Here is a 14,642-nt window from a genome sequence, read left to right as displayed (position 1 = left end):
AAATAAAAATCAGGCACAAATATAAATTATATATTAAAAATAAATTAAACAAAATATATTTTTATATGTTAATAAATAATAATTAATTTGATAATTAATTTTTTAGAGTATACATAACATTTTTATAAAAATAAATACATTTAAACTTACAATAATGCAAAATAAAATGTTGATAAGGCGACTTTCTTCGGTTGCACAATTTAATCTTCACCAAAATATATCGCAAACAAAGTGAATTTTAAATAATGAATAATAAACATTGAATACTCAAAATTAATAATAAAAAATATATTGTAAAGTGATAACCATACTTTCAGTGAAATTTTATATATTCTTACCTAAAGTCAAATAAAACAAAATATTTTAGAATCAAGCAAAATACTTAAAGTTCAATCAAGTTGGAATAACGTATTTTATATTTACGCGTCAATTACTTTTCAACTAAATGTAACATATATAATTAATTTTAATGTAAATGACTTCTTTTATTTTGTTTCCATTGTCTTCTTATAATTTTTTTTTTCTATAAATTTTTCTTCTTTACGATTAATATTGTTAGATTTGAATTCGTTTTTGTTTAAAAGTTTAGTTGTTTCATGGTTGTTTTATTTTTTGTAAAAGCAAGCAGTGAAATCAGATTTTGTATAACTTTTTCATTTTTGAAAACAAAGTAGATCAATTGAACCAGCTAGAATTAGACTATTGTTCTGAATCAAATTAAATTGTCGAGATTTTGATTCATTCTTTTAATCAATAGTTGTGGGTAGTTGCTTTGTATACGAGTTAAATAAGTTTGTTTTTGTTACGTTTTTTTTTGTGTAAATATGTTCGTTTTTTATTTTATTAAAACCAACTCCAACGGGTGAGTTTCAATTTATTTTTTCTGACAAATTTTAGTTTCATCCGTTGGAGAGGCAACAAAATGAGTTCCTTCACATAATTCAAGAAAGAAGAGTTCCTCTTAAAAGGAATTCATGGCAGCCAATGATAACTTGCCATTACCTTTAAAATAAATAATTATATTAAATAATTAAATAATATTTAATTTAATAAAAATTATAATAATTAATTAAATTAAATAATTATTAAATCATAATTAATTTAATAATAATAATAACTATAATAATTAATTAGATTAAATAATTAAATTTCTATTTAATTAATGATTCCATAATACTTGTCGTCAATTATAGGGTTTAATTATGTTTTTCTTTGTATTAAGTAATTTTATAAATTATTGTAGTCCCGAATTATATATTGTGTATTATTATTATATATGAATTTATTTAATATTAATATCTTTTAATAGTGAATTATTTTTAAATCAAGGGATAAAGTTAGTTCCTCCTAATGGAAAAGAGATAGATGTTTTGAGTTCCTATCTATTGTTTATGACCCAAAAACAGATGTGAAATTACTTTTTATAACAAATAGACCATAAATAGGAACTGTGATAAATTCCTGCTAGAGATGATCTAAAGATCTCATATACAATTCTTGTAGAACACCGTAAATCGTGAATATTCTGCAAAAAATTAAAAATCATATTATATAATATATTTATACAATAAAAATAGAGTTGTTTTAATGTATTTACACTTACATTATATTTTATTATTTCTTTTTTTATGATCTTTTTAACAATTTTTTTAACTGTCATTTTAGTTGTAAAGAATAAAAAAATTAGTTAATAAATAACAATACAACGTTTAAATTATAATGACACCAAAACTACTCAATGTATATATAATTTAAATGTCTATTATATATAACTTAATTATAACAAATACAAATCAATGAGATTAAGTATACTATATTTAATTCAGAATAACACAAAAAGCATTTAATGATGACATTATACTAACTAAAAACAACACAAATACGTAAACATGATTCAATCAATCACAAAACACATCTAAATTAATTTGGATCAGAAAAATTCATTAATATACTTTAAATGATACCAAAAATCATAACTACTACACTTATCATATATGGGCTAATTATAATAAATTTAAGTCAATGAGATCAAAGACATCACATTTAATTCAGAATGATATCGCAAAATACTCAATCAACCAAAAAATATATGCATGTCAATTTTAAATAAAAAAATTTTATCAACATGCATTAGATAACACAGAACAAGCACAATTATTATAAGATTAGCACTATAAAAAGAATCACCATTAGTAACTCTTATTTTATCACGAAAACATAAACTAAATCTACTAAATACTCACATTAAAATAAGTTCATAAAAATGACTCAATCAACCAAAAAATATATGTATGTCAATTTTAAATTCAGAAAATTCATTAACATGCATTAGATAACACCATATTAGTACGGTTATCACAAAATTAACATTATAAAAAAAATATTGTTCAAAACTTCTATTTTATCGCGAAAACTTAAATTGCACATAAATACAAGAATATAGTATTTTGCGAGTGAAAAAACAAAAAATAAACAAAAATAGTTTAGATTCTCATCATCTTTAATAATGTTTCTTATTTTTGTTATGGTGTTTGTTGTTGAAGATTTGAAACCTAGCATAAAAAGTTTTTTTGAGTTTTGCAGAGATTTTGAGAAATTTATGAGAAATTTTGAAATTTTTGTGTTAGGCTGAGAGTGGTTTTAGAAACTATTTTTTTTAATGTAATCATATTAAAGAGTGCGATATAAAATGTTTGTGTTTGTGAGGAGTTGAAGCGAGCTCACTAATGAAATTGATTTTTATTGAATTTGGATCAATTTAATTAAATTTAATTTCTAAAAAGATTTAGATGTAAAATGGACTGTAAATTAAATTAAATTAAATTAAATTTAAAATTAAATGTTATTAATAGATATTAGATAGATGGTCTAATAAACATAAAAGCGAGGGGCACATTGGTCATTGCAGGCAAATATAGAGACGTGTTTGGCGAAGAGGAAATAAAAGAAGCCCTTTTAGGCGCAAAACTAAATCCCTAGAAACCGAGAAGGAATGCGCCGAAGAGAGGGTTGGGTCTAAGCATAGCGCGGGAGAGCGTGTGTGTGCGTGTCTCGTTCTTTTTACTCTCTGGCTCACTCACTCACACACACATACAGAGAAAGAGAAGCTTCTTTCCCACACAGATTACTTCCCTCACAAATTTTTTAAATATTGGTTGGTTTAAGACACAAGGACCGTTGTTCCCGCCATGGTTATGGCTCCATTCAAGGAGGAGCAGCCTCAGCCACCGCCCATCGACCACGCCACCACCCTCATCTGTGCTCTTAACTTCCTCTCCCGTGATCTCCCTCTCCCTCCCCACCTCCTCAGTTCTGTTTCTACCATCTATCACTCTCACCCTTCTTCGCAGAACCAGCTCCAAGTACGTCTTTCCCCTTCTCATTCTTTCTTCTCGATTTCGTGCTCCTCAATGTTTTGGGGTAATCGGGTTTGATGGGCGTTCTTCAAGTTTCGTTCTTTCATCTTGATTTTTATGTGGGTTGGCCAAATTTCATGACTTTTTTTTTGGGTTTTTGAGGCTGCTTATGTCGAAATTTCTGGAAAGTTTTGCCCTTTTTTATTCTTATTTTGCTTCGTCTCTTGATTGTTGTAATGGGGTGTTTGGTTTTAGTTTTACTTGTAGCTGGATTTAATTTGATGTGGTATGGAGTTGTTGGAGTTGGTGGTTTGTTTTGTTGTTTCATGGTGATATGTGCCTTTTCTCAATGCTTTGTTTGGAGTCTTTCTCAGCCTATTGATTGTTGTTCGTATACAATGCAGCTGCCAGCTACACCTCTCATCATTTTTTTATTTGACTTGTTTACCACTTTACCATGAATTTATATTTTTCTTCAGTCTGCACGATAGGTTTAAGGTTTCTTTAGCTCTCATGAACTTGTCAATCATAGTTACATTATGGGTGACGCAAGGTTTATGAGTTCTTTCATGAAGCATGATTGATGGAAGGTTGCTCTTTGACCATAGTAGAGTCAACTAAAATACTTGTGATTATGAGTTGGTTTCCTACAAAACATAAACGTATTAAAAAAAAAAAACACTTTTTAATTTGCACTAGCTCAGTCATATTTTATTTTAATGTTAAACAACTCTTTTGGCAAATCAATCTAGAAGAGCATACAGAATAAATTATGGCATACATTAATTTACTTCAATAGCTTTGCTCCAAAGAAACAGTGATGTTACTTACATGTTCTGCATACCCATATTTCTACTTCTTCTAGTGTTATTGTTCATCTTACAACACACTTATTTTGGTTGTTTGATTATAGATTACTCTTATAAGTAATTTGATTGCAAGGACAAGTGCTGCCTATACTTTCAAGTTTCTGACAAAATTATTACATAATGATGTTGCTATTATTCATTAATCATCATGCAGGATGATATAGGGAATTCTAGTGAAAATTTAATTACGGACCTTGAAGGTGCATTGTTTAGGCAACGCTCTTCGGGTTCAGAATTGGAGAGAGCAAGGGAAAGCCGTTATCAAAATCGGATACAGCATCGATTAAATGAACTTGAAGGTTAACAATTTTAGTAAAAATGAAATACCTCCTCTTTATTTATATTTATGGTTTTTTGACTCTGTAAATGGTATAGAATTTGAGTTTATTTGTAAATGCTCCCATCATGTTCACTGATCACTATCAATCGATGTTTGCTTAATTTTTTTTAACACTAATGATCTTTAGAGGTATAGTTTATGCAAGCCCATTGATTGAATTAGCTAGAATTATGACTTGCATATATTCCAAAAGGATTCTATTGTAAAGGACGTTTGCTTGTTTATATTAGTATCGTCAGGTGGTGAAAAACGGGTTAAGGCTGAGCTTCCATCACATCACTTTGATGCAATAAGGCAATGTTGTTGTATCGTTGATATAAATATATCTTTTAGGAAAATATCTAACTTATTCTCATAGCAAAAAACAAGTCAATGATGAAACTTAAGTTGACATTGAGTAATGACAAATTGACAATGGATTGACAGTGATGCTAATGTGAATAGGCAATAAAGATAAAAAAGGGAAATAGGACGGTCTAGTACACAAACATTATGCGTTAAGCAAGGTTCGGGAAAAGGCCGCACCCTTTGGTGTAATGTAGGTAGCCTAACTTGATAATTACGTCTGTGGCTGATTCGACTACTTCAATCCGTGACCTTGAGGTCACACGGAGACAACAAAAACAATATTAGTGAACACCATCCCCCTTAAAGTATTGACTGACCAAGTGACTTTAAGATAGTTTTAACATGCTGTCTTTATTTCCACAATCATTTCTACCGAGCGGCCTTTAAAAATCTTGACTACCTTACTGAAAACTTTTACTATTGTTTTGAATCAGGATTGCCTTCAACAAGGGGAGAGGATTTGCAAACAAAGTGCCTGCTTGAACTTTATGGTCTAAAGGTAAAATTGATTCTTGAACCTTTCTTTGATGCTAAGTTTATTTACCAAAACTAGTTATCACCTCACCCATAGTAGGTTATGTAAGGATTTCCTTTTGGGTGATGAAAGAACATATTATTAAGACATGCCTAAGGATTGTTACATAGAATAACCTTTTATATATTTGATCATATATAGCTGAATATTTCTTAGCCATTTGCAGAACCAGAGAGGTTTTCCTTGTTTCAAAGAGGCAAGAACAAGTTGATAGAATATAATCCATATTAGAAAATGAAAAAAAAATTAAAACTTAGCATGAAGCATAAAGATTAATATTAGTTGATAATAGTTATTTCACTCAATTTTTTATTATATATTGTATTACATATCTTAGTATAGTATATTTTTTTAAGTATTATTACCATCCACATTTTAGTGTATGACTACGGTATTCTGTATAGTTTATATTAGAATGTATTAATAAGTTATGTACATAATTAATATAGATTAAATTAGTTCTGTTACTATTTGTATTCATTTATTTTCATTGAAATAGTAAATGGAAATGAATCTCTTTAGTTTAAGAAAACAAGGGAAAAAATGTCATGTCCAATAGTTGAGGAATAATTTCTAATGAGGAAATTACTTGAATTTCTATGGTTCTTAAATCAACTGCAACCGATAACAAATTGTGTCCTTGTTGGCAAGGACTTCTTTTGTGGCAGCTACGAGAGTTGCATTCAAAGGTTCGGTCTGATGTGAGTTCTGAGTACTGGCTGAATGTTAAATGTGCATACCCCGATAGGCAATTGTTTGATTGGGGCATGATGAGGTTGCAGCGTCCGCCATATGGTGTTGGAGATCCCTTTGCCATGGATGCTGATGATCAAATAAGGAAAAAAAGGGATGCTGAGGTGATCCACATGTTTCGTCTGTATTTTACAGTCTCTAGACTAGTATTGAAATTTTTTTGTACTGCTTATCTCATATAAGATTATCACATGCAGAGACTATCGAGATTAGAAGAGGAGGAAAAAACTCATATAGAAACTAGAAAAAGAAAATTTTTTGCAGAAATACTCAATACCGTCCGTGAGTTTCAATTGCAAATTCAAGCTGCTGTGAAGCGGAGAAAACAGAGGAATGATGGTATTCAGGTGCAATGTTTCTTCCGTTGTCTTATACTGGTGTTTGGGTTACATGGTGTATCTTTTGTGAACTGTCCTTGGGAGTTTAGATGACATTTTTCTTTTCTCTTCTATGTGAGTTGGGAAATAATTCATTATTGTTTAAGCTTGCTTATGAATTCTCAAAAAGTAATTCTGTAGGCATGGCATGGAAGGCAAAGGCAACGTGCCACACGGGCTGAGAAATTAAGGTTCCAAGCATTAAAAGCTGATGATCAAGAAGCTTACATGAGAATGGTGAAGGAGAGTAAGAATGAAAGATTAACCACGCTTCTTGAAGAAACCAATAAACTACTAGTAAATTTAGGAGCTGCTGTTCAACGTCAAAAGGACTCCAAACATTCAGATGGTATAGAACCCTTGGAAGATTCTGAAGTTGATTTACCTGAGTCAGACGCTTCTAAGAATGAAAAGGAATCACCTCTTGATGAAGAGATGGATATGATAGATTCTGATCATAATGGTGACACTAGTGATTTACTCGAGGGTCAGCGGCAATACAATTCTGCCATACATTCGATTCAAGAAAAGGTAGGTCTTTGGGTCCCTTTATTTCACTTGGAACATAAAGAAACTGATGTTCTATACAAATTGTTGGCTGTTTGAGTTATACCTTATTAGACATTTCTCATAATAGCAGATTCGGGATAAAGAGTAGGCATTTGGCTTCATTTTTGGTGTGAATTATAGAGTGCATGGGATTCGATATATTTTATGTTTCCTCCAACTTCATATTTCTCTTTTTACTAATGATTATATTCTCTTATTGGCAGAAAAAGTCACTCCTTATTAGTTGTTTGTGTATAAAGATGTTGTACATTGATATAACAAGCTTATTTGTTTGTAGGTTACTGAGCAACCATCTATTCTTCAAGGTGGAGAATTAAGACCATATCAAATAGAAGGGCTCCAGTGGATGCTTTCTTTGTTTAATAACAACTTAAACGGAATTTTGGCTGATGAAATGGGTCTTGGGAAGACAATACAAACAATTTCGTTAATAGCACATCTTATGGAGCACAAGGGTGTTACTGGTCCCCATTTGATTGTTGCTCCAAAGGCTGTTCTGCCAAATTGGATGAATGAATTCTCAACATGGGTTCCAAGGTATGTGCTGGAAGACTACAGATTATTTCATTCCCTGCCCTCCTGGTGGGGAGAGGGGAGCGAAATCGCTGTCTGTGAAATCTACACATTATACTCAGTTACTCACTTACAAATTTCTTGTGCTTTTTCTTTATGATATAGCATAACAACTATTCTTTATGATGGACGGTTGGATGAGAGGAAAGCAATGAAGGATGATTTGTTAGGGGAGAGGAAATTTAATGTTCTGCTAACACACTATGATCTTATAATGAGAGATAAAGCAATTCTCAAGAAAATTCACTGGATCTACCTGATTGTGGATGAAGGACATCGGTTGAAGAATCATGAATCTGCTCTAGCAAGGACACTGGAAGCCGGGTATGATTCTAAACGACTGTTATTGATGCTAAACAGCCTGACGACTGTACCAACTAAAAAAAATAGTTGATGAATATGGAGTGGGATAGCTTTTGAATATTGAAGTCCTCTTATCTAATTTAAATTTTACTTGTGTGCAGCTATCACATTCAACGCAGACTCCTGTTAACTGGCACCCCAATTCAAAACAGCTTGCAGGAGTTGTGGTCCCTGCTTAATTTTCTCCTTCCAAACATTTTCAACTCTGTTCAGAATTTCGAGGACTGGTTTAATGCCCCTTTTGCTGATCGAGTTGATGTCTCTTTAACAGATGAAGAACAACTTTTGATTATTCGACGTCTACATCAAGTAAATTTCTCTTCCATTTTCTATATCTCTTGCTTTTTGTGGCTTCTTTCTGAAGTGTTTCATGGACTCTTAGGTAATAAGGCCCTTCATATTAAGAAGAAAAAAGGATGAGGTGGAAAAATTTCTTCCCTCGAAATCTCAGGTCATACTCAAATGTGATATGTCAGCCTGGCAGAAAGTATATTATCAACAAGTCACTGACGTAGGCAGAGTTGGCTTAGACAATGGTCTGTATCTATTTCTTGTTTTGCAGCTATCTCTTAATTCACTGCTCCTGTTAACATGGTAAAATGCAAGTTATTCTTATCTTCATAAATTTTTTTCTTTTTCTTTTCAACATGCCTACAGCCTATGAATTAGTTGATCTTTGCTAAGTAAGCTATAAGCATAGATTCGCTTCAATTGTATATTACATTGGTATGTTTTACCTGTTGCAAGTTTGCTATAAATCGGTGAAATATGAATATTTTGTAATTCAACATAAATTTGGCTTTCTTTCACCTGCTGTTGGTGTCTGTCTTACTTTTGTTAGGAAAACTAAACCTGTAACATTAGTTGATTTTTAGATCCTTGTGAGCTTAACGATTTCTTAGCGCTTGTGTTGCAAAGTTTTAAAGTAGATATGGAAAAATATGTAGGTTCTGGAAAATCAAAGAGCTTGCAGAACTTAACAATGCAACTCAGAAAGTGTTGCAACCATCCATACCTCTTTGTGGGAGATTATGATATGTATAACCGTAAGGAGGAGATTGTCAGAGCATCAGGTAAGTTTGAACTTCTTGACCGTTTGCTCCCAAAACTTCGCAGAGCAGGCCACAGAGTCCTCCTTTTTTCACAAATGACTAGACTCATGGATATTCTCGAGATTTATTTGAGACTTCATGATTTTAAGTATCTAAGACTTGATGGCTCGACAAAAACGGAGGAAAGAGGCACTTTATTACGAAAATTCAATGCTCCTGACTCCCCATACTTCATGTTTCTCTTGAGCACCCGTGCTGGAGGTCTTGGTTTGAACTTGCAAACGGCAGATACTGTTATAATATTTGACAGTGATTGGAACCCCCAAATGGATCAACAAGCAGAGGATCGAGCACATCGCATTGGTCAAAAGAAAGAAGTTAGAGTTTTCGTGTTGGTTAGTGTAGGATCAATTGAAGAGGTGATTTTAGAGCGTGCAAAACAAAAGATGGGCATTGATGCAAAAGTCATCCAGGCAGGACTTTTCAACACAACTTCGACAGGTTTGTAGTTCTTGAGAATTGTTATTTGCTTGAATATAGTTCATAACTTCATATTGCCAAAAAAACCAGACTAATTGAGTATGTGGCATTATTATTTCAGCTCAGGACAGAAGAGAAATGCTAGAGGAGATTATGCGTAGAGGTACAAGTTCACTTGGGACAGATGTACCTAGTGAGAGAGAAATTAACCGCCTCGCAGCCCGATCAGATGAGGAATTTTGGCTATTTGAAAAAATGGATGAAGAGAGAAGACTAAAGGAAAATTACAGATCTCGTTTAATGGACGAGCATGAATTGCCAGATTGGGTGTACTCTCCCCTTCATAACAAGGATGAAAAGCTCAAAGATTTCAACAATGGCAGTGCTACTGGAAAGCGTAAAAGAAAAGAAGTTGTTTATGCAGATACATTAAGTGATCTTCAATGGATGAAGGCCGTGGAGAACGGAGAAGATCTATCAAGGCTTTCAGTAAGGGGGAAGAGAAGAGACCACCTCTCATCTGACAACGCAGCACAAGCCAGCGACAATTCAGGGGCCGAAGAAAGGTTCTTGGAACTCCGCGCTGAGAGTGTCCACATGGCAAATGACAGAACAAGTGAAGATAGTTTCCATGTGACCCCTGCCTCAAAGAAACCCAAGCTTGAAGGCGCAAATTCCCATAGGCATGCATACGAGGATGTCAAAGGAAGTGGCTTGAACCAGCATGTGTTATCATGGAACACTCACAGAAAGAAGAGATCAAGTTATGGTCAGAGTTCATCATCTGATACCAAAGGACAGAGTTCAAATGGAAGAGCTAGCTGGTAACATGTCTCTTAGCATTAGTGCAAAATCAATCAATTTATTCAGTATTATTTTTCTGGTTCATTTACATGCTTCTGTCCGGATAAAAATGGAATAAAACTTTGTCAAATGTTATTAGACAGGGTAATATAAGAATTTATTGTAAAAATTTAGGTATCCTGACAGTTTTTTACTTTTCTTTTATATGAGAAAGTAAATATTATTCACCGATGTCATTTTCATTTAGACCGCAGACATCTAACCTTTTGGATGCGATTCTTCTTGGGATCTTGGGTTACTGCAGAATGCTTGTGCACCAGACTCTCCTTAGATTATTTGATGGGATCATTCAGAATGCAATATATTAATATGTTGACTTCACATGATTGCATGAACATAAGTCCATGTTGACATCTTTAATATTCTTCATGCAGACATGCTAATGGAATATTAACACATGCATACTTCTGGTTAAAATCATTAGATTTCAAAACATTTTAGTTTATAACTCCGTATATTCTTTAAATTTATGGATTTCAGGAAACTTTATCTACAAAAGAAAAATTTTCTTGAAACATACAAAATTCATCTATTTAAAATAAAATGTATTATGTTACTAACGCAATTATAGTATATTAAGTAGTTTTAAATTTTATAGAAATAAATATAGAGTAATAAAATTTACAAATAGTTTACACTACAATGGAGTTTAGACTAATTTTTAAGAATATTATTACCAAAATATTTTCATAAAGTACACATTTTGGTCCAGCACAGCGCAGGTCTCCATCTTAGTTTAGAATAATTCCTCAAGGGAAAAAATGAGTAGGCTACACGGTTGCCACACATCAAAAGAAATTAAAGGAAGCATTCAAAATATGATTAACATACATAATCCAGATACATGTCTATATATATCCTCAATGTTTCTACTGGTGCACCTTCATAGATACATAAACTGCTACGAATAAAATGGTCTACACTGCCATAAAGAGTTTACTTGAGCATCAAAACATAAAAGTGTACTACTACATTTTAATTAACTGCAAGACTCTTCATTTTCGATTCCAGTTCAATATCACCACCCTCTTCATCAGATTCTTCATCGCTGTCTATTCCATCAGGGTCATTTTCATCTAATGGACCAAGCATGTCCAGAGAAGTTTTGAATATGTCCTTCAACTCTTCAACCCCTTCAGTGGAAATGATGTTTCCATTGATGAATAGAAGTTGGAAATTTGCCTTTTGCACCAGAGTCAGAGCCAACTGTTGAGCCCCCACCCTCGATATTTTGTTGCTACTCAGATCAACTTCCTTTAAGTGAAAGTGGCCTTCTAAAGCCTTGCTTACCTGGATGGCACCTTCGTCCTCGAGTTCATTCTCGGAGAGGTTCAACCTGGCAAGGAAGATCTTTGCTTCTAGGCATGCTCCTATTGCAGGAACAGCTTCGGCTGTAATGTCATTTCCACTCATCTCCAGAACTTCAAGGTAAGGTGCTGATTCCTTAAGAGCATTGATTATAGCAATTGCACCATCATCTTCTAAGTTGAGGTAGCTCAGGTATATCTCTCTCAATTCTGCATGCCTTGTAAGAGCTTTACTCAAAGAAATACCACCCTCTACTCCAAACATGTTATCTCGCAAATCAAGCTTCCTCAGATGGATACAATTTCCTAAAGCATTGGACAGGGCAACTCCACCTTCAGCACCTATCCTTGTGGAGGAACAACGAAAATCCTCCAAGGAAGGAGAACGCTTCACAATCTCAGCAATAGCTAATGCCCCTTCATCTCCGGTCATATTATTATGGAAATGAAGAACTTTGAGCTTCTCAGTAGAAGGAATCAATTCACAAATTGCTTGAGCAGCTTCCTCTGAGATTCCATCATTCATTAGATAAAGCTCCTCCAAGTGGTTTTGCGACTTCAATAGTGCTCCAAATGCTCTAACACCTTTCTCCCCTAAAGCGTTGTCAGAGAGGTTTAAAGACCTTAGGGCAGCACCCTCTAGTGCAGTTGAGAATATATTCATGACATCAAGAGCTTCAGCTTCTGGTCTTCCAGCAATAAAATCCGATAGATCTACATCTTTCAACTGGTGCTTGATGGAACTGAGAATGGGCTGGGCAACTTGTGCTGCTCCTAGTCCAAAACTCCAGTTGCTGAAGCATATTTTGGTGAAAGAATTTTCTGGCTCCTTTAACGGCCTTAGTAGTTCCTCGGCCTCATCAGGTTCAATAAAGGCCCTTTTGCCTTTGGATATATCAAATACAGCTTCAGCAGGTGCAGAGGTATTATCAGATGCTACCACTTCTTCTTTACCATTTAGACCCGGCCCTCTTTTGAGAACTTCTAAGAGGAGCTTACTACATTCTTTGGCATAAAGCTGGACTGCAGAACCTCCATCACCATCGGGCTCCTGCTCGTAGTGTTGATTTGCTGTTGCAAAAGCCACATCCTCAATTCTTTTTGCATTCTCTTGAGCTTCTTCCTTGTCCAAATTTCCGTACCTTTGTGTGAAAACAGATTTCGTTGTCAGATTGTTGGCCATCCTCTCCACAAGTGTCTGTCTAGTGTTCTGACTAGGTGGCCACAATTTGATTGAAAACGGTCTCTGCGGCGAATTCAGCTCCATAGCAATTAAATCTACAAATGTCCATGTAAGTTATTCTAATTAACGGGAATATTCTCAACAGAATTAAGAGTAAAAATTTGCTCATGAAGATTTATTGTAAAACAATTGCATCCATAGATGTATATCCTCGAATCAAGGTGCCAACTATTATCAACGGCCACATTTTCCAAGCCATAGCATGCCAAATATCACATATCAGAAGAAAACACAATAAAAACCAGGATGAAATTCGTTGCCAAAAGTAAGGCCCTGTTTCCTTCCATTTCATTCATAATCTGCACTTGTAATGATGACCTAAACTAAACAAAGTAAAACTACAAAGTATTATGAGGGAAACAAAAAAGGGTTTAACGAGCCTAATAAAAACAAGGTGACATGTAACACAGTTAAAGTACGAGGTCGTTTCCTCGGACAAACACCCGAGAAAATCGCCGGCAAATAATCCTAATAAAAATCCCAGCTTTAAGCCAAAAAAAACAATGAAACAGATCTGAGACTACGTGAAGGTAGGGCAATGGAGAACACGACGAAGAAGATAAACAACCCTAGAAATTTGAAAATGGTACCTCTTTGGCTCTGTTGAACGGTGATCCGAGACTTGGGTTATTTGCAGCGCCAACGCAGTGTGTGTGTGACTGAGAAACTCGCGAGACCTTGAATTTAAATGGAACAGCGAGAGTGTGGAGGGAAACCTGAAAATGATTATCGCTTTTGAAAAAGTGCAAATGCGGCATGTGGTTAATGGTGATTAATGATGATAGCCTCTATTCCTCTCTGTTTAAAGTTAATGGTTTTAAAACTTAAAAGTGATTCATTATTGAGTTTCCATTTTTTTAAATATAAATATCTTATCTTATTTTAGTTATTTACTATCCTTCTTAAACCGTTCACTGTCAAATCGAATTAAACCGTCTTGCATTTGTTTTGTTTTTTATTTCGCCGTCAATTAAGAATTAACACGTATTAATTTATAATTTACTAGTGTTAAACCCGTGCGATGCACGGGCTTATATTTAAATTTGATAAATTAAATTAAAAATAATATTTTATAATCATATATTTTTTAAATTTAGTATAACACTATCATCATCGTTATATAATAAACGTGTTAAATATGTTATTTTATCTTTATTCAAAGTAAAATATGAATAGAAGAGTTCGAAGTTTATAATATTCTTGAACCATAAGGAGAGAGATAAAAAAAAAGAACATATATAACTATAATAATAGCATGTTAATTTTACCCTAAATTTTATATCAAAAAGCTAATAAAAATTTATCAACAACCTAATATCTTACTAACTTCATTAGAAAATCATTGGATGTTGTGCTCCTTGTTACACATTTCATTTCAAATTTGAAAAAAGAGTTATAGATAAATTAGTTATATCTATAGTAAAGATTTGTACAAAAGTGTAAATCATAACATGCTATTAAAATGAAAATAATATTATTCTTACCTAAATATTATTAAAAACCTCTTTGAACACGACATTTGTTGTTGATGACTTTGGATTGCCGTCTTCGTTTAGAATTAAAACCCTGAGACCACTGCGACTCTTAACTCTTGACAAAGCAACATAAAGTT

General features: G+C 33.4%; 2 protein-coding genes across 2 annotated transcripts; one reads left to right on the top strand and one right to left on the bottom strand.

Moving 5' to 3' along the window:
* The first annotated feature begins 2,984 nt into the window (after positions 1-2,984).
* LOC107466939 (probable ATP-dependent DNA helicase CHR12) lies at positions 2,985-10,444 on the top strand. Its single transcript, XM_016085939.3, has 12 exons — positions 2,985-3,362; positions 4,380-4,524; positions 5,348-5,412; positions 6,117-6,305; positions 6,399-6,548; positions 6,720-7,109; positions 7,426-7,685; positions 7,827-8,045; positions 8,186-8,393; positions 8,467-8,620; positions 9,032-9,637; positions 9,738-10,444. The coding sequence occupies exons 1-12, from the start codon at positions 3,189-3,191 to the stop codon at positions 10,442-10,444; spliced, it is 3,267 nt and encodes a 1,088-aa protein (XP_015941425.2). The 5' UTR covers positions 2,985-3,188.
* An 834-nt stretch (positions 10,445-11,278) lies between these two features.
* On the bottom strand, positions 11,279-13,830 carry LOC107466942 (RAN GTPase-activating protein 2). The gene is made up of 2 exons (XM_016085941.3): positions 13,621-13,830; positions 11,279-13,065 (listed from the first exon to the last, which is right to left on the bottom strand). Exon 2 carries the CDS (start codon positions 13,052-13,054, stop codon positions 11,456-11,458), a length of 1,599 nt encoding a protein of 532 aa, XP_015941427.1. The 5' UTR covers positions 13,055-13,065; positions 13,621-13,830; the 3' UTR covers positions 11,279-11,455.
* Positions 13,831-14,642: the final 812 nt, after the last annotated feature.

The sequence above is a fragment of the Arachis duranensis genome, chromosome 9, assembly GCF_000817695.3.
Source record: "Arachis duranensis cultivar V14167 chromosome 9, aradu.V14167.gnm2.J7QH, whole genome shotgun sequence".
NCBI classification, from domain to species: domain Eukaryota; kingdom Viridiplantae; phylum Streptophyta; class Magnoliopsida; order Fabales; family Fabaceae; genus Arachis; species Arachis duranensis.
Note: the sequence above shows the minus strand (reverse complement) of the source record. Positions and strands in the feature narration are given on the sequence as shown.

Excerpts from the sequence above, each read along its gene's own strand:
- LOC107466939 (XM_016085939.3), top strand. The coding sequence starts at position 3,189 with ATGGTTATGGCTCCATTCAAGGAGGAGCAGCCTCAGCCACCGCCCATC. Across the intron at positions 8,394-8,466 it reads TTATTCGACGTCTACATCAA|GTAATAAGGCCCTTCATATT; the intron begins GTAAATTTCTCT and ends ATGGACTCTTAG. Across the intron at positions 8,621-9,031 it reads CAGAGTTGGCTTAGACAATG|GTTCTGGAAAATCAAAGAGC; the intron begins GTCTGTATCTAT and ends AAAAATATGTAG.
- LOC107466942 (XM_016085941.3), bottom strand. The coding sequence starts at position 13,054 with ATGGAGCTGAATTCGCCGCAGAGACCGTTTTCAATCAAATTGTGGCCA.